Genomic DNA, 23,337 nt, shown 5'->3' with positions numbered 1-23,337 from the left:
CCATTCATCTGTCGATGGGCATTTAGGTTGCTTCCGTGACCTGGCTATTGTAAATAGTGCTGCAATGAACATTGGGGTGCATCTCATGTTTCTTTTCATAAGGGTGCTAATCACATTCATAAGGGCTCCACCCTCATGACCTAATCACCCCCCTCCCCAAAGACCCCACCTCCCAACACCATCACCTTGAGGGTTGGGGCTTCACCATACGAATTTGGGAGGCACAAACACTCAGTCCACAGCAACGGAGGAGAGAGGTGGGTGCACCACTTGATAAGTCTTCTTCCCATGGGCTCCCCTAGGAGGGGGCAAGCACAGGGTGCCTTCGGGCTAGGTCTTAAGGATGAGGTTGATTTCTACAAGGCAAACAGCATCATAAGCAAAGAAGGAACTGTAGAGGCAGGAGACAGGTGTCCAGCCAGAGGCAGTCCTGAGAGCTGGACCAAAACCAGAGTAGGACAGGGCTGGAGACTCCTTTGGAAGGGAGGGCGTGGACTTTCTCCTGAGGGCCCTGCCTCATGAGAATTTGGCTTTCTGATTTTGTTTCGTCACCCTCTGCCCTCCACGCTGACCTGAAGTCCCTGCAGGGGTGTTGAACAGAAGCACTTCCAAACCAGCCCCAGGTCTGACTTCCTGTCCACTCTGAGCTGAGAAGAGGCTCTGGAAGCAGACGTCTTCTATGTTGTGCAAGTGGACAGTGGCCAGCTTGCTAAGTGGGTAGATTGCAATAGTTCCTCCACCAAGAAATGGGGTTTCTCTCCCCCCTTGTTACGGGCTGAATTGTGTCGCCCCCAGATTCATATGTTGAAGTCCTAAACCCGGTACCTTAGAGTGTGACTGTATTTGGAGTCGGGGCCTTTAAAAAGATGGTTAAAGTTAAATGAGCTCAAATGGGTGGGCTCTAATCCAATGGGCCTTGTGTCCTTACAAGAAGAGGAGATTAGGACACAGACCCACACAAAGGAAAGACCATGTGAGGACACAGGGAGAAGGTGGCCATCTACACGCCAAGGAGGGAGACCTCAGAAGTAACCAACTCTGCCAACAACTTGCTCTTGAACTTCCAGCCTCCAGGACTGTGAGACAATAATTCTGTTGTTTAAGTACCCCAGAAAACTAATACAGCACCCCTTGAATGTAGGCTGGCATGAGGACTTGCTTTGATGAATGGAATGCAGTAGAAGTGACCTTGAGGGTTTCTGAGCTGGGGTCTCAAGAGCCCTGCAGCTTCCATGCTTGCCCTTGTGCTGCCCTGAGATGCCATGTGAAGGCTCCAGGACCAGTCTCCTGGGGGATGAGTGACCAGGTGGAGAGGGAGGTCTGGCTGCCAGCCAGCAGCAGCCTCCAGCCAGGCAAGTGAGGTCCTCTTAGAAGCCAGGGCCATGTGAATGACCCAAACAACAGCAGCAGACTCTTTACCTCCTATGAACAACCCAGTCCAAATTTCTGACCCACAGAATCAGGAGCCAATAAAATTGTTGTTGTCTTAAGCCACTAGATTTTGGGGTAGTTTCTTACACAGCACTAAATGACTGAGACAATAAGCTTCAGCTGGAAAAAAAAAAAACACAGGCTAAAAGGATTTCCAAAAATTCACTCATCCAACAAATAGTGTTTGAGACCCACCATGCGCCAGCCACTCTTCAAGGCACTTGGGATACATCAGTGAGCAAAACAGAGTCCCTGCCTTCATAATAACCCCAATAAACATATTAAGTAAATAAAACATGTTAAATGAAAACATTTAAAATAGGCTGCGTAAGGGGGTGGGAAATACAAGGGGGAGGAATGGGCAGCATGTGATTTTTAAATAAGCGTTGGCAGGCAGAGACTCAAAGTTGATGAACGAGTTGGCCGTGTAGATATTTGGGGTTAGCATTCCAGGCAGAAGGGGCAACCAGTACAAAGGCCCTGAGGTGGAAGCATGCCTGGAGGGGAGTGAGCAAGGTGGAGAACCGTAAGAGATGAGGTGTGGCCCACTAAGCCACTATAAAGACTTTTCTCAGAATGAAGAGCTTTTTTGTAATAAAGCAGTATTTGGTCAATTGGCACCCAGGGGAATCCTGAAGTTCAGAACCTGGTTACCACCAAAAAGATCTGTGAACAGCTGTGCTTGCTGTTGCACGTTCTTCACACTCACAGACCTGCTGGGAGCCGTGCACAACCATGTCCTTGGGTCCACTTGCTTCTACCCCGGCCCCTGGGAAGTGGGCTCTGTGCAGCCGGTGGAGGTGGGACAGGGGAGTGGTTCAGGCACCAGGCACTCAGCTTGGCCACATAGGTCACCACGTGAGGGCGCCACGTGCAAAAGGCAGATGTGGTCGTGCCTACAGCCAGAAGACCACCTGTGACATGGCCCTTCTCTAACCACCTCTGTCCTGACGCCGGGTCCTCAGCAGCTGCTGCTCCCATTTCTCTGCACCCCTTCACAACAAGACTCCCTAAAAGAGTTTTCTGTTCATGGTCTCTACTTCCTTTTTCCCCATTCTCTCTCTTTAAAAAAAAAAAAAGTATTTATTTATTTTGGCAACGCCGTGTCTTAGTTGCGGCATGTGGTATCTTTAGTCGTGGCATGAGGGCTTCTTTAGTTGAAGCATGCGGCATGTGAACTCCTAGGTGCGGCATGCATGTGGGATCTAATTCCGTGACCAGGGATCGAACCCGGGCCCCCTGCATTGGGAGCACGGAGTCTTACCCACTGGGTCACCAGGGAAGTCCCCATTCTGTCTCGAACCCACTCCAATCAGCCTTTCAACTCTCTATGCCACCAGAACTGCTCTGGTCGAAGTTGCGAGACCCTTTGTGTTGCTACCTGGATCCCCACCCCCCCCGCCCCCAGTTATTCCTCGTCTGCAACCTTTGACGTGGACCCTCCCTCCCTCCTTCTAGAAACGCTGTCTTCATTGGGCCTCTTCCTCGGTTCTTGTCTCCCTCACTGGCCCCCCGGTGGCCCCTTTGCTGGCTCCTCCATGTCTCCTCATGGGGCTCTTGGGCCCGCACCCTCCTCTCTTCTCTCCACCTTCACTTCCTTGGTGATTCATGCACCGATGCCTTTAGATACTGTCTGATGACTCCCAAGTTTTGTCTGCAGCCCAGGTCTTCCTCCTGGACCCTGCATGCATTCAGTGGCCCTCTTGACCTCTCCCCTGGGTGTCTAACAGGCAGCCCCATATAACGTGTCCAAACCACTCTGGACATCCCTTGCAGACCTGCTCCTGCACTTTAGTCACAGGTGACGCTACCCTTCCAGGTTCTCAGGCCAATAACTTTGGGGTCATCCTCGATGTATCTTTCACCTTCAATTCACCAGCAAATTCCGCTGGCTGTTCCTTCAAAATAGTTGCAGAATCTGTCCCTTCTCACCACCTCTAGTTCTCATCTCCAGAGGGTGGTCCCCCTGCTTTTGCCCTGTCCCCCTTGAAGTATCCTTCCCACACAGTGGCCAGAGTGAGCTTTTTAAAACATAATTCACACAGTCATACTAATGCTCCAAATGGGCTTCCTATCCTACTCATTTTAAAGCTGTTTTAAGTCCTTAGAAACCTAGATCTGTCCTTCTACCATCTCTCTGTTCTCAACTTCCACGTTTCCCCCCTTGATCACTCTGCTTGAGCCACGCTGACCTCCTGGGTGTTGCTCAAACAGGCATAGCCCAATCCTACCCCAGGGCCTTTGCACTTGCTATTCCCACTGCCTGGAATGCTCTTGTTCTCAGATGGCCGTATGGCACCCTCCTCACTTCCTTCTATGCTGACCCCCTATATAGAATAGCCCCTCCATCATCACCCTCCTATGCCTACTTAGTTCTTCGTGGCATTGGGAGTAAACTCTGAGGCTTTGTTTATTTTTGTATCCTTAGTATCTCGAACGGTACCTGGCACCTGCTAGGTGCTCAATAAGTATTTTTGAATGAGCAAGTGAATGACATGACTCCCTCGTTGAGAACCCCTCCTTGTCTCCTCACGGCTATTAAAGGACGGCCCAAATTTCTTGACTTGGTGATGCGATCGGTCCTGCCAACCCCTCTGGTCTTTGTTAGCTGTGTCCAGCCTTCTGCAAACTTGTGGGACACGCCCTCTAGGCCTTGGTTTAGGCTGTTCCCTCCCCTGTCCCTTGCCTGCCTCTCCCGCAAAGCCCTCCTGATTCTGCGGAGAAGCTTCAAGTCCCACAGTTTATTGCTGTCATGCAACCGACAAGGCAGGCATTCAGTAACCGTTTACACAAAATGGTTACCTGAGATATAATCTAATACAAATTAAGGCTGTAACTCATATAGATGAGGGCAAATTTAGAATTTTTTTTTTTTTTTTTTTGCTTTGCTTGCCAATAACTAATTGCATAGTTTCCTTGTTTTTGTTTTTACCACTACCAGTCAGGTTTTGTTGGAATTTTTTTTTTAATTTTTTTTATTTTTTTAACATCTTTATTGGGGTATAATTGCTTTACAATGGTGTGTTAGTTTCTGATTTATAACAAAGTGAATATACATTAAATCTATATCTGAGAGCCTATAACCTCTGATTTTTACACGAACAGAAATAAGAGTGGACCCCATGCCATCTGAAACAAACTCAACATCAGCTGAACATCTGATTCTGAACTTCCACAGTCCAGGGTCGGCCTAAAAGAATGGCTACTGAAATGCTCTTGCAATATTTGAAGGGCACAAGCCCGTTCCTGACGGTTCATCCTGAATTAGGAGAGTTACTCATCACCAAGAATGTACCGAACAGGCTTCAAACACTTGCCAAAGTCACTTCCCATCAATTTCTCCTCAAGGAGCCCTCACAAGCGGGGACAATCAATGTAAATACTATATTCAAAAGTTCTGCCCATGTTATGAAGGGGTAAATATGGCAGCAGAGCAGGTGAACTTAGATTAATTTCAACACAAGGACTAAAAAGAAGTTTGTGACTTTTGTACTTATATCCAGTAGGTACCGTTGCTCCATGGGCACAAGTCACCCAAAACATGTCCTATTAATGGTTTGCTTCTATGCGGCACAAAAAACACCCCTCCGGTTGACAAAGGTAAGTTGCGACTAGTGAAAGGAATCCCACCTCTTAAAAAGGTGGTCGCTGTTCATACAGGTTCATGAATGTGAAGTCCTATTGCTCTGCTGGAGGACTGTTAGGATCGAGTGACGTGCTCAGGACATTTCTGGGACAAGGTGACATTGTCCTTGACGGTCTGTTGAAGGAAAGAAGCTAATTTTCTTTTAAGCTGAAGCTTGAGTCGTAACTTAATTAGGCCATGCTATAAAATCACCACTAATAACTGTCAGGAGTACCCCTGAGTCACCAGAGAATGACAAAGCTTGGCCGACTGCCCCTTCCACAGGGGAGGGAGCAGTCTGGCGCTCGCCCCGCCTCTCTGAACTTCCTCGAGGGGCACCAACAAACTCCCAGTCTCAGCCTGCCTGCTCCCCCACCTCTTGGCAGGACTTTACTTCATGAGTGCTTACACATACACACGCATGCATGCATGCACACACACGTAATACATATATGTTATATATGCTACATATACTTTTACATATATATTTTATATGTATGTGCAAAATAGCATTTTAAGAAAAGAAAAAAATCCTTTACCCTCACAGAACTATTTTCAATTTTATATTACGTATTATTATGTTACATAACAGTTCTTGTCCACAGTCCCCTTTTTCACACAGTGTCGATCATCTTATGTTCTAATTCGTTAACATTATTCTATTGCCCAAGTTCCTATCATCTTTTAGCTACTATGTTAATGATTACTAAAATTACACGTTGATAACCTCTATACTAACTCAATCAATTATGTTGGGCATTTGGGCCAGAATTGGGTGCATGTAGGTTGAGTTATGCTGTGTGGATGTGTTTGCTTTAAAACACATAGTGCTAGCTAGGACTTTCTTGTAGCTGTTGTTTTTTAAAATTTTTAATTAGTTGCCAAGGAAATCATGGATAACCCTTAGATTCAGATTTATAAACTTCAAGCTTGGCAGCTGCAATCCATCCACCTTTGGAGAGAGCATATGTCCTCCACTTTGCTACAGACCCCACTACTCCCTATTGTCATTCTCCAAGCCTGCCTCCCTCATTTACATTATCACCTCTTGATTTCTATATGCACTTGAGTTTGCAACCTTTGATTTAATGTCTTCTCCACTCTAGGTAAGGCTTCAGATGATGCCTTCAGGTAATTTTTTACTTCTGTGGTATTATTAGCTTAAGGTATATTTCTGAAAGCAAGCTTCCTGGGTATAAATATATTTTAGCTCTTGCCATAATGTGTTCCATTTGGGATGTCTGTTGAGGCCACAGTCCTCTCCTTTGCAAATAGCTGTCCTAGGTATTCTGCTGCAAGGGGGTTTATCAAAAGCCCAGCTTTTTTTTTTTTTTTTTTTCCAATAGAGCCCCAATGGGACTCTGGGTACTGCTACTGCACTGTTCTTCAGATCCTGGAAGATATCCCGTGACTTTCCAATACATTTTGTTTTCTTGAGCTGGATCTAAGTGGTTTCTGGTTTCTGGCCCCATTCCTCCTATCAGGTTCTTGAGGGTCATCTCTGTCCTCTTGGGCCACAACTGTGTCCCCCCCCCACCCAGCAGTGCTGGCACGTGGTAGGTGCTGAGGTGTCGGCTGAATGAGGAGATAAGCCTGAAATAAGACTACCACATTCCACCTCACCAGACAGGTTGTGTGAAATTGCCCTGTCGTTGCCCTGTTGAAACACTAGTGACCCCCATGCAGCCCGTATCAGGGCCCCGAGCTGGACAGTGTCCCAGCCTGTCAGCAGCGTGGCCCCCACTCCCCCACTAGCACTGAGACTCTTCTTTTATTTTTATTTATTTATAAAATTTATTTATTTTTTTTTGGGTGTGTTGGGTCTTCGTTTCTGTATGAGGGCTTTCTCAAGTTGCGGCGAGCAGGGGCCACTCTTCATCGCGGTGCGCGGGCCTCTCACTGTCGCGGCCTCTCTTGTTGCGGAGCACAGGCTCCAGACGCGCAGGCTCAGTAGTTGTGGCTCGCGGGCTCTAGAGTGCAGGCTCAGTAGTTGTGGCTCACGGGCCTAGTTGCTCCGAGGCATGTGGGATCCTCCCAGACCAGGGCTTGAACCTGTATCCCCTGCATTGGCAGGCAGACTCTCAACCACTGTGCCACCAGGGAAGCCTGGGACTCTTCTTTTAGTGCTCCTCCTGCTTCCCTGATCACCCCTCCTCGATTTCCTATGCAGGAGCCTCCAAACTTATCACTCCCGCACTTCATTTGGGCGTCTGTCCCTTCCCAGGGGCCTCCTGGATGCCCCGTATAAAACAACATCTTCCCCAACCACCTGCCCTACAGCTGCATCTCTACACTAGGCTTTATGCCTCTTCATGGTAATAAAAAATAATCATGATATCTATCTGTTGTGTTGTCTGTCTCCTCTGGTTAGGAAGGTCATAAGAGTAGAAACTTCTTTTCCTCTTGTTCACTGCTCTTTACCCTCAACAAGGCCTGACCTGTGGTTGGCACCCCATTCACGGATTCGACAAATATGTATTGAGTGCCTACTTTGTATAATAACTATATAAATATGTAATGTGCTGGAGGGGGCTTAGTGCCTTGGAAAAAACAGAGCAAGGCAAGAGTGATGAGGAATGCTGGGGGTGGGTTCATTGCAAGTTTTAAATAGCAGGGCTGGGGGATTCCTCACGTAGGAGGTGATGTTCTAGCAAACACTTGAAGGAGGTGAGGAAGAGAGCCAGGCACCACATCTGGGGAAAGAGCAATCCAGGGGAGGGAGAAGCAGCAGTTGCAAATGCCCTGAGGCAGGGGCACGTTCAGGGAGTAGTAAGGCGGAAGCATGGCTGGAGTGGAGTTGTCAGGGGAGGGCGGTATTGGAAGAAGTGAAACTGAAGTCAGGAGACCGTGGTTTTAAATCTTTAAAACCAATCAGCCTTACGTAGGTATCACTTACATACGATAAAACGTGCCCATTTTAAGTGCACAGTTTGATGACTTTTAAATTTTATTTTTGGTTGCGTTGGGTCTTCGTTGCTGCACGTGGGCTTTCTCTAGTTGCGGCGAGCGGGGACTACTCTTCGTTGCGGTGCGTGGTTTTCTCATTGCGGTGGCTTCTCTTGTTGCGCACAGGCTGTAGGCACGTGGGCATCAGTAGTTGCAGCACGCAGGCTCTAGGGTGCACGGGCTTCAGTAGTTGTGGCTCGCGGGCTCTGTAGTTGTGGCACACGGGCTTAGTTGCTCTGCGGCATGTGGGATCTTCCCAGACCAGGGCTCGAACCCGTGTCCCCTGCATTGGCAGGTGGATTCTTAACCACTGCGCCACCAGGGAAGTCCCAGTTTGATGAGTTTTGACCAAGGAAACCACTGCCTTGATAAGGTTAGAACATTTTCATTACCCCCAAAAGTTCTTTGTCTCCCCACCGTCAACCCTCCAGCTCTCACTGAACTGTTTTTTGATGCCACGGATTCATTTTGCCTGTTCTAGAACTTCATTTAAATGGACTCATGCAATATGTACTCTTCTGGGTCTGGCTCATTTCACTCAGCATAAAGTTTTTGAGATTTGTCCATGTTGCGTTTATCAGTAGTTCCTTTGCATTGCTGGGTGGAATTCCACTGTGTGATGTAGCAGAGCTTGTTTATCCAGTCCCCTGTTGATGGACACCTGGGTCCTTTAGTTATTTACAGCTATGGACATTTGTGTACAGGTGTTTGTTGGATGTATGTTTTCATGTCAAACCTTTTGCTCATTCTTTTAATTGGGTTGCTGACTTATTGAGTTGGGATTCTTTATACATATACTGGAGAAGTCTTTAGTCTGGCACTGGTTTTGTGAATATTTTCTCACAGCTGTGGTTGGCATTTTCATTTTCTTAACAGTATCTTTCAAGGAGCAGATGTTTCTAATCTTGATGAAGTCCAGTTTATCCATTCTTTTCTTATATGGTTGGTGTCATGTCTAAGAAATATTTGCCTACCCTCAGGTTGTGAAGGTGTTCATTTATTTATTTATTTTCCTAGAAATTCTTTAGTTTTAACTTTTACGTTCGGGTCCAGTACAGGGTTTTGAGCAAAGCGCCGATGTGACCTAACTTAACGTGCTAATAGCATCACTGTGCTGTTTTGAGATGAGACTGGTGGGCAGAGTGCAGCCTTGAGGATGTTTGCAAGGAGGCTACTGCAACAATCCAGGCTGGGAGCCGCCGGGCAGAGTGGAAGCGGAAGAGCAGTGACATTTTGGAAATACTTACCGGCCAGGTTTTCAGGCTTGTTTTTCATCCTCCTTAATGAGTAATGTCCAACTTTCAGGAAAGTTATTTCCCTTCTCTGAAGACCCTTATACTCGCAGTTTTACCTGAGGCCTAGTGTATGTACACAACTTGCCTCGAGCCTGAATGTTCGCTATGCATTTAACTTATCTTCACTTTTTAAAAACAAATAACTGGTTTTGAGTTTTATTCCACACACTGTCATTCTTCAGGCATGGCAGCCCCGAAAACAATATGACAATTCATCTATTCATCCACAAAAGATTAAAAAAAAGGAAAGCAACACATTTCTTGCCATGCTCCACAATACTTCTGCTGGGTAGGACTCATAAATCCATGTCTCTGCCTTGGCCACTCCAACTCATGTCTTATCCTTTCTTTAACTCATGATTTATTGCTCTCAGTTACTCCTTTTGCCAGATTTATAAACGTAACTGTTCTTTATTTAATACCTATTTTGTACACTAGGCAACAAGACAGTAAATTTATTGTCTATGAGTTGCTACTTTGAAAAATTACATCAATGCAAAGTGATTGTCTTTCCGCCTTCACAGCCAATAAATTTATTTATTTTTTTTTTGTAGGGGATGATATGAGGTCATAGGATAATATATATAATCGCTGATCACAGAATGAGAAGGAACAAGTTGCAGGCAAATGCTCTACCACTGAGCTATATCCCCGAGAAGAAGCAAGTTGAGAGTTCTGACAAACAGAAGCTGAGAAGGAAGACTTCGGTCTCCTGCCAATCATGTATAAGCTGGTCTCCTGCTGTTTGCTTTTCATAGGATGCTTAAATCCTCTCTGGTCTCTTCCTGTCCTTGACTCCAGGGAAGAGCCCCTGCAGCTCTCAGGTAAAATGATTTCTTTCCCTTATGTCAGTCTTGAAAGAGTCTTCAAGGGTCTTAAATGCAATGTTAGAGATAAGAATGAATATTCTTTCTTAAAGGAGTCTTGTGAAATTAATAGTCCCAGCTATGAAAAGAATTCTGAGGGTCCTTACAACACATCTCAGAGTCAGTAATGGATACGGTTTTTTTTTCCTTCCTAAAATGTAAAAGTAGAAGGGTAACATTGCTTATTTAATGTCACTTCTATATTTCTAAGTTATTTTGATCAGCTGTTTCTTTTTTTTTTTTCAATTTTGAAAATGGCACTAAATTTAAAACATCATTGCTTTTCGTTTCTATTTTAAATGAACTGGATGAATGCAGAATTGGTTGTTCCAATTATAGGGTAAAATATTTTTATTGTATCTTATTTTAAGCTAAAAAGTAATCATCTGACACATGTTATATGAAACAAAAATGTTTATTAAAAAATAAAGAAGTGACTAGCTGGGGCTAGGGATGACACAGATTTCCAAGTACATTTATGTTTTCCTTTTGATTCACGTTTCATTCAGTTCAATTCTGAGTTGAATTCTCTTAAAGTGTATCAGTCAAGCAGATACTTACTGTGCTGTCAGCTCTTAATTTAGTTTAAGAAACGAAAAGGTTGGTGCTTGGGTACTAGGTTAATAAGCATTTTAACTTGTCTTTAATTGTGGTACTTTAGACATTTTTTTTTAATAAAGGAAAAAATCTCTTCTAAGCCATTGATTTTATAATTTCTACTCTCTAAAGTTTCTCTCAAGCAGCTTTCTGATAATTGTCAAGCTCTAATTCATGCACTATCAGTCAACTTCCACAGTCACTGAACTCGTAAGTGGCAGTCATCTTAATGGCTAAATCGGGCATTTTTATTGAATCTCTGCTATTTAAAATAAAGAACAGTGAAAAGCATAAGATGAAACCAAGAAGGAACATTCAGATATTACTGTCATCCTCAAAAAATTACATATCATGATTATGATTTTTCCAAACTTAGATGAGTATAGTATCTCACTTAAATTTTTTTTTTTGCGGTATGCGGGCCTCTCACTGCTGCGGCCTCTCCCGTTGCGGAGCACAGGCTCCGGACGCGCAGGCTCAGCGGCCATGGCTCACGGGCCCAGCCACTCAGCGGCATGTGGGATCTTCCCGGACCGGGGCACGAACCCGTGTCCCCTGCATCGGCAGGCGGACTCTCAACCACTGCGCCACCAGGGAAGCCCCTCACTTAAATTCTTAACAAGTGGCAGCTTACATTAGCGTTTTTACCTGAAATTTTTTCCCACTTACTTGTTTCTCCATAAATGATCCTTCATCACATAAACATTGATGTGTGGCCAAATTTTATAGATTTCTCATTAATATTCTTCAGAAGTACTGTGAATGTGCCCAGAAGCCTTCACAACGGCTTGCTCTTTGTTTTCCAATCAAGGTTGTAGCTGAGGATTTGGAAGCCTTAGTGAAGCAAGTGGATAGTACAGGACTCCCCAGAAGCTCCGATCTCCCCACTGCAGCACCTGGCCAAGATTGCTCTGCCAGGGTCCAGAGTCCGCTCACCAGACCTCACACTCACTTCCCACACACCTTGCACACACTTACCATGCATCTTCTATGCCACTAAGCTGACCAAATTTCACCCTGAAATTGTTGCTATCGACTTCTTTAAAGAGTATTTTAAAGCTGACTCTTTCCTGACAATTGTGCCTAAATCTTGGAGGCCAGGCAGATAAGAGGTGATGCCATCCTATTTGCTTTACAGGAAGAACCTTAACAATCCCGTCTTTTAGAAAACCACTCCTTCATTTTTCCTTTCACTCCAATTTCGCCACCCATATGTCTAAAAGCAAAAGGCAAAAGGCAGCAGTAGGTAAATAGAAATGAGGAAGAATCACTTTGTAAGTGGAAGTGCTTTTTCACTGACCCTGTGGCTCAGCCCTACCCTCTTATTCAAGGCAGTGAGCGGCCTGGCAAGGCCACACAGGCAGGAGGAATCAGAATGAGAGTCACACGCTTGATTTCCTGTTCTGCTGGCTTGTGAACTGGACTGTAGCATTTCTACTTCTTGGTTAAAATACTACTGGCGACAAACCCGGAATTTAGCATTTGAAGTTTTTCTAGTGTTATCTCCTTGTCCCTGGTACCCCCGAAAAGGCAATAGGAGCAGAAGTGATTGAAGAATCAGCTGAGTTGCTAATATCTATTTCTACTCTGTGTAGCACCTGAAGATGTCGAATCAACTCTGGATGAGCTGGAAAGAGCTTCCCTTCTGCAGATGCTGCCAGAGATGTCAGGTGCAGAGACAGGAGATGGTCTTAGGAAAGCAGGTAAAATGATTGTGTTTACAGCCTGATTTTATTTGGTTTTATTTTTTTGCGGTACGCGGGCCTCTCACTGCTGTGGCCTCGCCCGTTGCGGAGCACAGGCTCCGGACGCGCAGGCTCAGCGGCCATGGCTCATGGGCCCAGCCGCTCCGCGGCATGTGGGATCTTCCCAGACCGGGGCACGAACCCGCGTCCCCTGCATCGGCAGGCGGACTCCCAACCGCTGCGCCACCGGGGAAACCCCCAGCCTGTCTGATTTTTTTTGCCACTGAATTTACTCCCTGTGCTCATGAATCAGATGAGGTAAAATCCTATTTTGGACTATAAAGATCAGCTATATAAAATGAGTTAGTTACCCAACGCTCTCCCCTCCGGGCATAAAGACTTCCTCTGACATCTTCTGTTTTCTTTTTCTCAGCAACTCCTTCCAAGCATCCTTCTCTGTTTGGCCCCTCAGTATATCTGTTCTCTGTATGGACTTTTATTTTGGGGGGAAGGAGGGCATTATCCCAGTTTTCAATAAGTGAAATTTACAATCCTGGTTTCCCACTTACTCAAGTCTTAAGCCGATTACTTAATCTACCTGTACCTCAGTTTCTTAAACCAGTAAACGGAATGATAACAATGCCCATCTCATGGGGTTACTGTGAAGTTCAGTCAATGAGAAAATGCAGGTAAAATGTCCAGCACAGTGGCACACAAAGTAATCCATGACATGGCAGCTTTCACCACTTTCTCTGTCACGGTATTCCTCCCAGCACTGATAGAAATGCTCAGGACGTTCTGGAAACAAAATGGGGTCTTTTAATAGACCTTGTTTAGTAGAAAGAATTTCACTTGTTATAAAATATTTTTGATAAACTACTGAACTGCTAACTCAGGAAAATGCAGTGCCCTTTGTGAATTCCGGAAGCGGGAAAGAACCAGGTGCCTGCCTATCTTCCTTCAGGTAAATATCACCGTGGCGTGAAAAAAAGGAAAATCAGAAACTAGACGTGATTTAGGAATATTCTATTTTGTGCGTTTTAAATAAGACAAGTGTAAAATGGAAATAATAGATCTGATGACGAATGGTTTCAAAATACTGTTTTCCAGATCTCGGTACCAACATTTTTTACCCAAGACGAAGTGTGAGAAAGGTAAGTAGCTCCACCATGAGAATCACGTTACAAAAGTGAGCATGCTATGCCGTGACTTTGGAGGAGCCTCAATTCATGAACCAGTCGAGCATTTTCGGTAGAAATCACACCTTAGAATAACTGGTCAGTCAGTATTACTTCAAAGCATGTTCCAAAGTTTGATCCATATAAATGTGGACGCAACAAGAACTTATCCAGTGTCCATTTTGGATAAATTATTGTAATGAGCTTAAGATGCCCTCAAGTTTGTCATCCACTTGTGCTGTGTCATTGATCATCTTCGCGTGGTCCGAGGGCCAGCAGTACTGGTGTCATGTGGAAGCTTGTGAGAAATGCAGGCTCTCAGCCCCCACCCCCCAGCACCCACTGAATCAAAAGCTGCATCTCACCAAGATTCCCCAGGTGATTCTTACGCACGTTAAATAAAGTATGACAAGCACTGCCAGATGATGTCTAAATAGAAGAAAGACACGGTCAAAACCCTGAGATGTCATATGTGTGATAGAGCAGAATGTGAAAGAAATCGTTTTGGGTGCAGAAGACAGACTGTGATTGGGACTGATGAACGACAATATTAAATGGTTAGAAATGGTGCACAGTTAATGGAGGACCTTAAACACTAAAAGAAAAATCTGTATTTCATCATTATCAACCCCTCAAACTCTACATTAGTGTCTCCTAAAGGGCTTTCCAGGTATACCAGTCCCACGAGCCAGCCTACAGTGATGCCCTGGGTTCTGGCCCCTCTCCCGTCCTGGTAATATCTTTATGTACATTATTAGCATGTTAAAGCCTCCAGGAAATGAGATAAGCGTATTTAATTTTAACCAAGCATTTCCCAAATATTTTGACTGGAGACACCTTTTTTTGGTGTAACACCCATTACCATCCTTATAAAAATATACTCTGGAATCCCTCAATTCTGAAGATGGCATACATCACCTGAGGCCCCAGGGCAGGTAAACCATCCAGAAGGGGACGGGGATGGCTTCTACATTCAACGTTATCATTCAGATGTTTATATTGTTCCGAATAGAAGGGTTATGATGAAAGACTCTAAAATCACAAAGGTGATTAGTACGTGCTCATGAAATCCCAGAAAAAAAAAAAAGTAAGGGTCCATGCTTAAAGAAGTTAATTTCAAGGCAAATAAAAGGCCTCCTTTACAGAGAAGACAGTAAATGGACAGAACACGTCACGGACAGATTTAAACAGAAATAGGCCAGTGAGGGTTTAGGAAAATTCACGGCCATCACAGGGCTAAACAGACTGGATGCACCACAGGTAGGGCACAAGGAGACCTTCCAGAACCTACACGCTGGGCGATCACCACAATCCTATCCAATAAAACAGCAAGAAAACACTTTTTAAAGGAACTAAGGCTCCTATTAGTGTGTGTAGGACTCGATTCATTGATAACCTGTTTTTTATTTGGATTGTTTTAATTTCAGGCTTTTTCAGGACAAGATCCTAACATCTTACTGAGTCACCTTTTAGCCAGAATCAGGAAGCCACACAAGAAACGTGGAACTCCCTCTGAGTGCTTCTGGAAATACTGTGTCTGAAGTGACATGAGCATCTACTAGGCAACTCAAAACCAACCGCCTTAGAAAAAGTAAATAAAAAACGCTTGATTTGAAAGCAGTAGAGATGAAAAACTAGGCAAGCTATACCCTGTTCATTATTATTTGGAAAATAAATCCTCTATGTTTTACAAATATCATGAGTGTTTCTTTTACTTATAAAGATATCCTGAAAATCTATCCATCAATTTATCTTTAAAGAATTATCTAAAAGTTTAAAAGTAAACAAATAAATGAAAAGCAAATACTAAGAAGAAAAAAATCATAAAAGTAAATTTTAGTTAAAACAGTAAAACTACATATCATTTAACCTACATTATCTTAGTGATGATGTCCTCTCAACCCTTAAAAATAACGTGAGTTATTACTTAAAAAAAAAAAATCAGTATCTTAGCTTGGAAAAGCGTCCAAAGTGAAGGATGCCTAAAGATGAGGGCTGGGAACAGTCTGAATTCTCCTCTGTTTTTGAAGGAGGGCGTCCACACACTCCGATCCCCTCTCCCTTAGTTAACCTAAGTACTGAACACTTGAAAACTTTAATCTCTTAACACTGAAGCTTGTTTGATGTCAGTTTCTGTGAGCTCAAGGAGCACAGTACTAGAAAAATAACTTCATCTGTTTCTTAGAGAAGAAACTTGAGGTGGGATTTAAGATTGTGGAATGGAAATATAGCCTGGTTTGTTAATTTTTAAACAGCATGTGCGTGTGTGCACATACTAACTTATCCTCTTAATACATCTATACCATCGTAGCTTATCTATGTATAGAGAGTATGGAGCTGAGACCCGCGAGCTCCACGCAGCTCCCAGTACGGCCCATGCCCGCGGGACAGCACTTCTCATGGGAACACCAGGCTCCCCTTCTCGGCTCTGTAGCCAATCACACCCCCAACTCAGGAGGAATGAAGGGTCAGGTCTGCACCAAACAGCCACATAATCGGTATTGATCTTGTCAACAACGATCCAAAATCTCTTTAGAGCGCAGGTCTGATAAACCTTCCGTTTCCTTGTCTAAGACATCAAGAACCAATCTGTAGGCAAGTTGTTTCTAGCTTGAAGGATGGATGCGTCATCTCAGGAACATGCTGACGTGTGGCCGTGAGGATGCTGTGGCATCGCTCGCTGCTGAAATTCAACTGAATCCAGTTCCCTAACACAGGACTCTGGCCGCACGAGTGCCGGTACGTTTATGACACCAGCAAGAGCTTAGGGTGGATTCCATCGCCGTAGAATCCCAAATCCCTCCCGCTTTGTGATACTAGGCAGCTGCTCTTACAGCCGGGGCTCTGGCGTCAAGTCATTGCTCCCACCCAGCTGTGAGCCCCCAGCCAGGCCATCCAGCGCTCTCCACCCCCGTGTCCTTCTCTGGAAAATGAGGGCAGCGACGCTGCTCATTTCGTGGTTGTATTAAATGAGATCATTCATGGGAGGTACCGGAACGGTCCCTGTGGGAGGAGTACACGTCCCGTCTACACTGAGCTCTCCTCCCTTCTTGGCTTGCTGTTGTTTTAAACGACAGGTGTAACATTTAGCAAGTCCTGTTGGCTTCAGGATCCCGATTCATATTTTAATTCCAAGATTCTGTTGCTGCCAGTTCCACAGTCAGACTTTGTGAAACACAGGTTCACTCTACAGAATCTGAAAGAGTAATCTTGATAACTAAATTTTGCAAACGAGGCATTAAAATTAGTATTAAAGGGACTTCCCTTGTGGCGCAGTGGTTAAGAATCCACCTGCCAACGCAGGGGACATGGGTTCGAGCCCTGGTCTGGGAAGATCCCACATGCCGCGGAGCAACTAAGCCCGTGCGCCACAACTACTGAGCCTGCGCTCTAGAGCCCGCAAGCCACAACTACCGAGCCTGTGCTCTAGAGCCCGCGAGCCACAACTACTGAAGCTGCATGCCCAGAGCCCACAATCCGCTACAAGAGAAGCCACTGCAATGAGAAGCCTGTGCACCGCAACGAAGAGTAGCCCCCACTCACCGCAACTAGAGAAACAAAGACTCAACACAGTCAAAAATAAAAAAATTGGTAGTAAAAAACATGTACATTTGCTCAGAACCCAATAAGCTCCTCCCAGTGCTTAAGTGAGGACTAAATGCTGTGTTGTCACCGAGCAGGACCTTGAACGCAGAGATGACAGAGACCCAGACACAGAGTGACCCTAACGTGAGCACCCTGCAGTGTCTCTCAATGTCAGCAGATGTTCCTCAATGATATAAAATACACATTCAGGGCAAACGTTTGTTGATGTACTGCAAGAAATTTCTCAAGTTTTACATGTATACCGTTTACTGTTTTTGCTTAACAAGGATACCCGATTAAAATATTAATAACCATTAAAAACAAGTAAATTCACAGTTAATTATAAACTCAGTTAAAAGAAAATTTCTATTTGGATTAAATTTACCTTGTGAGTTATGATGAAGTTGCACTCAATTGTAAAACGATTCCGTTCGCACAGCATTCTGTTGTTCCTAAATCCTGACCTCTCATCCAAGAAAATACAGCTTTTTGGTAACATTTCTGTAAACACTGAAGCCTATAGTATACATTTTTATTACCAATTTCTATAGTTATCGATACAAAAAGTCAATAAACTTGAACTGTTTAAACTTGGGGGGAGCCCCCCCGGGGGGCGGCAGCCGCTCTGCTGAACCTTGTCTGCTCACCCTCAGCAGCAGAAGCATCATGGTCCAAACTCCAAACGTGATAATTCGGCGACTTATCAAAGTATCAAAACTACAAATGGTTGTATAGATCTGCTTACAACAAGCACCAATTTTAAATTGACCCTAAACGTGTAGTAAGGCAAAGAAATAAGCAAATGTCGATAAAACAAACGTCCAGAAAGAATCGAAAAGAGGGCTTATATTAGAGAAGGTCAGGTTTAAAAAACATGTTCACAAATGCAGAACAGTCCTCTGATTGCTCCATGTCATTTTTGATTTAAACAAATTAAAAAGGTTATCACTACAGAAGGTCACGGCGATTCTACTGATGGACAATATCCAGGCTGGTTCATTTTTTAAAATTTGATTTTTCACCAAGGGCAAAAATACCACACAACTGGACCAACACAACAAGGGCTTCAGAGATCATTTAACAATCGAGATGGAGCAGGAATATGGGCATGGAACAGCTTAAAGTGAGAAAATTCCAGGAAATGTCATGGGCATCATTTGAAAATGGTTCTGACACCTGAAGAAAGATTTACCTTCTAGGAAGCTAGAGTTGGCCCCCCGTATTCCTGGTGGGGAGAATCGGGGAGGGGTGTAGAATCCTGGGTGTGGATCCGCGGGTACAGAGGGCTGACTGTACCACCGTGTTATAGAAGTGGCTTGAGCATCCATGGATTTTAGCATCTGTGAGGGGGTCCTGGAACCAATCCCCTGCAGATTCGAGAGCTGTCTGTTCCACTTTAGAAAGTAAATCTAAGCTACGAGGCTTGAAAATCAGAGTCCAGCAGCATTGCAGATAGAAAGGGTGATTCTCAAAATTGTGATCAGGATGCATTTTATAAAAAACTATAAAACTTGAAAGGAAGAAGTGTTTTCCTAAAACAAAAAAAAACAACAAAAATAAACAACAACAAAAGAAAAGTAAGTTAGTTTGTTGCATGTTATATAAAAGAGAAAAGGTTATTCCAGCCTTCATTTTCTTCTGTTCCTGCTTCTGATCTACATGGGTGTGAACTACACATCATTCCAAGTTTGAGAAGGAAACATCACTTCTCTAAGAAGAGGGGGCTCACTTATCATGTAAACAACTCACTCACTTCTTAAAAGACACAACTTCAGCAGGCCCAGGAAGCCCTCATTTGTGGCAGATTCTGCAACCCTCTTGGCTAGGGACCTCCCGTAGGCCCCTTACCCCTATTTAAGGTCAACACTTACCCCTATTTAAGGACAAAAAGAAGGCAGTGCCAATCAGACCTCTGGCAGGGATTGAGAGACATTCTTTTGTGTAAATTGGTTGGAAAGAAAGAGTTAACTGTTAGTTTTGATAAGACAACATTTAAACACATATGCATAGAAGAACAACATTAACTCTTACATGACTTTAAAAACTTTTTGCAACCATTATTTAAAAATTTCGAAGAGTCAGAAGCTGGTGGAGCTAGAAGCTCTTTTGTTTTAACATTACACGTGCAAAAGCTAATTTAAACCCTGCAAAGAATAAGCTCACTGTTAAGCTGATCCATTTTTAACTAAGACTTTGAGAATTTCAGTGGAAGGTAGAAAATCAAAAGGAAAAGCGCCTACAAAAATGAAGGTCAAAATTCAACTCCAAAAGCTAGGAATTTCCGGTACACCAATGGACAATACATTTTCATACTGGTCAATGCTGAAGTGATCTGTGTTGCGTTGTGAGAAAACTGGAATGTCAGACCCTAACTGTGGAGGGATGTGTCACCGTGCAAAGACCAGGTGAGGGCACTGTACTTATGGACACTGTTAGGAAAGGTACATGGCCCATAGCGGGGATTTCTTGAAGTCTCTAACAGGGGGAAATGATTCATGTAACAACAGAACAAAATCAATGAGGCTGAGGTTTGGGGCTCTTTCTAGCTATACTTTGGTTTTTTTAAATAAATTTAATTTATTTTATTTTTGGCTGTGTTGGGTCTTCGTTGCTGCACGCGGGCTTTCTCTAGTTGTGGCGAGCAGGGGCTACTCTTCGTTGTGGTGCGCGGGCTTCTCATTGCGGTGGCTTCTCTTGTTGCAGAGCACGGGTTCTAGGTGCGTGGGCTTCAATAGTTGTGGTGCATGGGCTCAGTAGTTGTGGCTCACGGGCTCTAGAGCGCAGGCTCAGTAGTTGTGGCGCATGGGCTTAGCTGCTCTGCGGCATGTGGGATCTTCCCAGACCAGGGATCGAACCCGTGTCCCCTGCATTGGCAGGCAGATTCTTAACCACTGCACCACCAGGGAAGTCCTCTAGCTATACTTCTAACTGTAATTTATTTGGGGTGACATCTGAAATAAAGTTTGACTATACACATACCTCTTTAGAGGTCATCCAATCTCATTAGAGGACAGCTAAACTAGAAAAAGAGTCTATTTGACAGTTTAAATACATTGGGGAAAAAGACAAGGAAAAGAGTCTATATACAATGTCTGCTTCAGGAAAATGATGTCTGTTAAAAACTCAGGAAGGAAAAAGCTTAATATTCAATGATAACTTCATGGTCATTTAAGACCCAGGGGTTTATGGAGAATCACAAGGAGGTCTAGCTGTCCCACAGGCCTGGAGAGGGAGCACAGGTGCATCTTCAGAGTCACTCAACTGCTGCTTCTGCTGGATCCAGACCACAGGATTCTGCAGCATCACCGGCCGAGTCTCTGTTTTCCAAGTGACACAGCCCTCCAGAAAGGAACAAGAGCAGGCAGGTTATTTGATGTGAAGTCACCTGAAAAGTGTTTAAACCAGTGAGATGCCGGCCAAGCAACCTGTGTCTCATTCTCCCACTTATTCACATCTAAGACTATCCATTATCATTCATCCCTTATTATTAGAAGGGAAATGACAGCAACTGTTTAAATACTTTTGCTTAAATTGTTTTGGGGCTCGTTCTTCATATACTCTTCCCACAGAAATGCCTGCTCGGCATGAATCCTAAATCCTAAATCCTAAATCCTCTGGTGTGAATCTTACATCTTGAGATTCAACTCTTTTCAAACATACACTCATATTTGACATGCAAATCTTATACTCTCCTCCCCAGTCAATCAAATATGAAAGCAGGTGTCTTTACTCCTAACTGCCCCGTAACATTCCAACTGGTGGAAGAAAAAAAACACTTGGAGCCAGAAAGACCTGTATTCAAAATCTGAAGAACTGAGCCCTTACACAGTTGTCCTTCAGTTTGTGCAGAGGGCTTGGTTCCTGAACCCCCTGAGGATACAAAAATCTATGGATGTTCAAGTCCTTATATAAATGACTTGGTACAGTCAGCCCTCTGCACTCGAGGGTTCCGCATCCTTGGATTCAACCAACTACAGATTGAAATTTGAACCGTGGATATAGAGGGCTGAGGGTACAAATTATTGAGTAGCTGTATACATCACTTTGTTGTTATTGGTAAAGCAGGGATAATAACACCTACCACAGAAGCAATTGTGAAGATTAAGATTTTCAGCGGGATCATGCAATGCACAGTTGGCCCTCTCTGTTGGTTCCACATCCACAGACTCAACCAACCATAGATCGAAAATATTTGGGGAAAAAAATTCCAGAAAGTTCCAAAAAGCAAAACTTAAATTTGCAGTGCACCAGCAACTATTTACATAGAACGTACGCTGAATTTACAACTGTTTAAATAGCATTTACATTGTATTAGGTATTATAAGTAATCTGGAGATGATTTAAGGTATACGGGAGGCCATGCATAGGCTACATGCAAATACTACACCATTTTACATGAGGGACTTGAGCATCCGCAGATTTTGGTACCCCAGGGGGTCCTGGAACTAGTCCCCTGCAGAAAACGAGGGATGACTGTACACTAAGCGCCCAGAACACTGCCTGGCAGAGAAACAGCAACACATGACAGCTGTTATTACTGGGCTTACCTGGACGTCTATTTCCTGAGGGATCGTCTGGCTCTGAATCCAGGAACGCACACTGGCCAGCTCCTCCCTTTGTCCGTGAGAAAACTGCGGCTGTCGCCGCCTCACGCTTTCCAGGTGTTCTAGGTCTTCTTTCAGTACAATTTCTTTAACCCTGAAAACAAACGAACGAACAAACAAACAAAACCTTCACAGTCCTAAATAAGGGAGAGGGTCTTTATCTTGTGATCTAAGAACAGCACTTCTTTTTACTTTGTAATCTACTTTATATTTCTTGTTAGCATGTGACGTACACATCAAAAATATAACAACTGACTCATTTCTTTGTCAGATTGGTAAAGCTAGGCCTCTTTCTCTTGATGGAAAATACCTGTATAGTGTTTTAATGAGTCATATGGAAGAAACAGATTTCCTTTAGGTCTTCTCTTCTTTTAGAATGAGAGAAAAAAGTCCAGGCTCTAAAAAACATTCTCGTACCTGTGGGCTGTCTTGGAAAGCACTGCCTCTCTGTTTTCTTGTCTCAGGACACATAACATATTTATATTGTCACTATCACTACAACCATTGTTTTAAGAAATCATTTGTCTTTTGACTTCAAATGAATGAATTTGAAAATACATTTCTCTAAGGATATGTATAAAAACATTAAACATCACTTCGTATTAAAAAACACACTTAAGAAACCATAAAACACTTATATAAAGGTGGGTCTTCTAACATGCTTTCTTACCTCTCAGGCACCTGATACGTCATCAGAATGCACTCAGGGGTTTGTTCTATCATTCTCCAGACGGACTCTTCAGCTAAGTTGGGAAATGTTTCTTTTTTCTGTACATCCTGAGATTGCTGCCCATTTTGAAAGATTTCAGAAGAATAATCACTAGTGGCAAAGTTTATACTGCTGCCACGGCTTCCTATCAAAAATCAACAACAAAAGAATTTGAAAATACCTGTCAGGGGCTGATTTGCCAAACTGGCCCTCATTCTTCAAAGACTTTGGCAACTAGCTGGTAGGGTCCTTCACCACCCAGCGCAGCCACCATCCCAGGTCACCTCAGCCTTCCAGTTCCTCGATCTTCCCAAGATCTCCTTCTCAGTCTTCCTGAACTAGCCTCCTCCCAAGGCCATTCCTTGTTTGTTCTCATCACCCACAACTGCTCCATCTCCAGCTTCGTCTCCAAAATCACCAACCTCTCAGCTTCAATTTCTTGTTTGCTTGTTCTACTGTTCCAACTACAAATTTGGAACAGCGCCTTAGCCATTCCGCTTAGAGCCCAAAGCCCATCATTCATTCAGTAGCACTCTGCAATACCTGAGACTTCTTTTTCCCTTTAATTTTCCACAACTATCAAAATGTAACTCTGATAAAGCCACTTATCAATTCTGTTCTTATCTAAGCCCAAGTAGCCAAAGGCATAGAGGAAGTCACGTATAACAGGGTGCACTGGTTCTACAGTAAATTCATCACCACCAGAGGGCCATCACAAAGCCCGTAATCCTGGTACAGTTCTGTGGTCAGCACGCTAGTCTATCCCCAGCAGGATTATCTTCTACTCCTCTATTTCCTCCCTCACTCTCACCTATT

At 44.0% G+C, this 23,337-nt stretch overlaps 2 protein-coding genes across 2 annotated transcripts in view; one reads left to right on the top strand and one right to left on the bottom strand.

The window, feature by feature from the left end:
- The first annotated feature begins 10,018 nt into the window (after positions 1-10,018).
- UTS2 (urotensin 2) lies at positions 10,019-15,164 on the top strand. Its single transcript, XM_065894254.1, has 4 exons — positions 10,019-10,121; positions 12,356-12,463; positions 13,556-13,597; positions 15,043-15,164. The coding sequence occupies exons 1-4, from the start codon at positions 10,019-10,021 to the stop codon at positions 15,162-15,164; spliced, it is 375 nt and encodes a 124-aa protein (XP_065750326.1).
- A 5,297-nt stretch (positions 15,165-20,461) lies between these two features.
- Positions 20,462-23,337, bottom strand: part of PER3 (period circadian regulator 3) — a 60,683-nt gene continuing 57,807 nt past the window's right edge. The window contains 4 exon segments of the mRNA XM_065891372.1: positions 20,462-20,535; positions 20,538-20,547; positions 21,756-21,906; positions 22,483-22,666. Coding sequence (XP_065747444.1) covers positions 20,462-20,535; positions 20,538-20,547; positions 21,756-21,906; positions 22,483-22,666 — 419 coding nt within the window.

Source organism: Phocoena phocoena, chromosome 1, assembly GCF_963924675.1.
Source record: "Phocoena phocoena chromosome 1, mPhoPho1.1, whole genome shotgun sequence".
NCBI classification, from domain to species: Eukaryota; Metazoa; Chordata; class Mammalia; order Artiodactyla; family Phocoenidae; genus Phocoena; species Phocoena phocoena.
The sequence above is the reverse complement of the archived record's forward strand: the minus strand, read 5'-3'. Positions and strand labels throughout refer to the sequence as shown.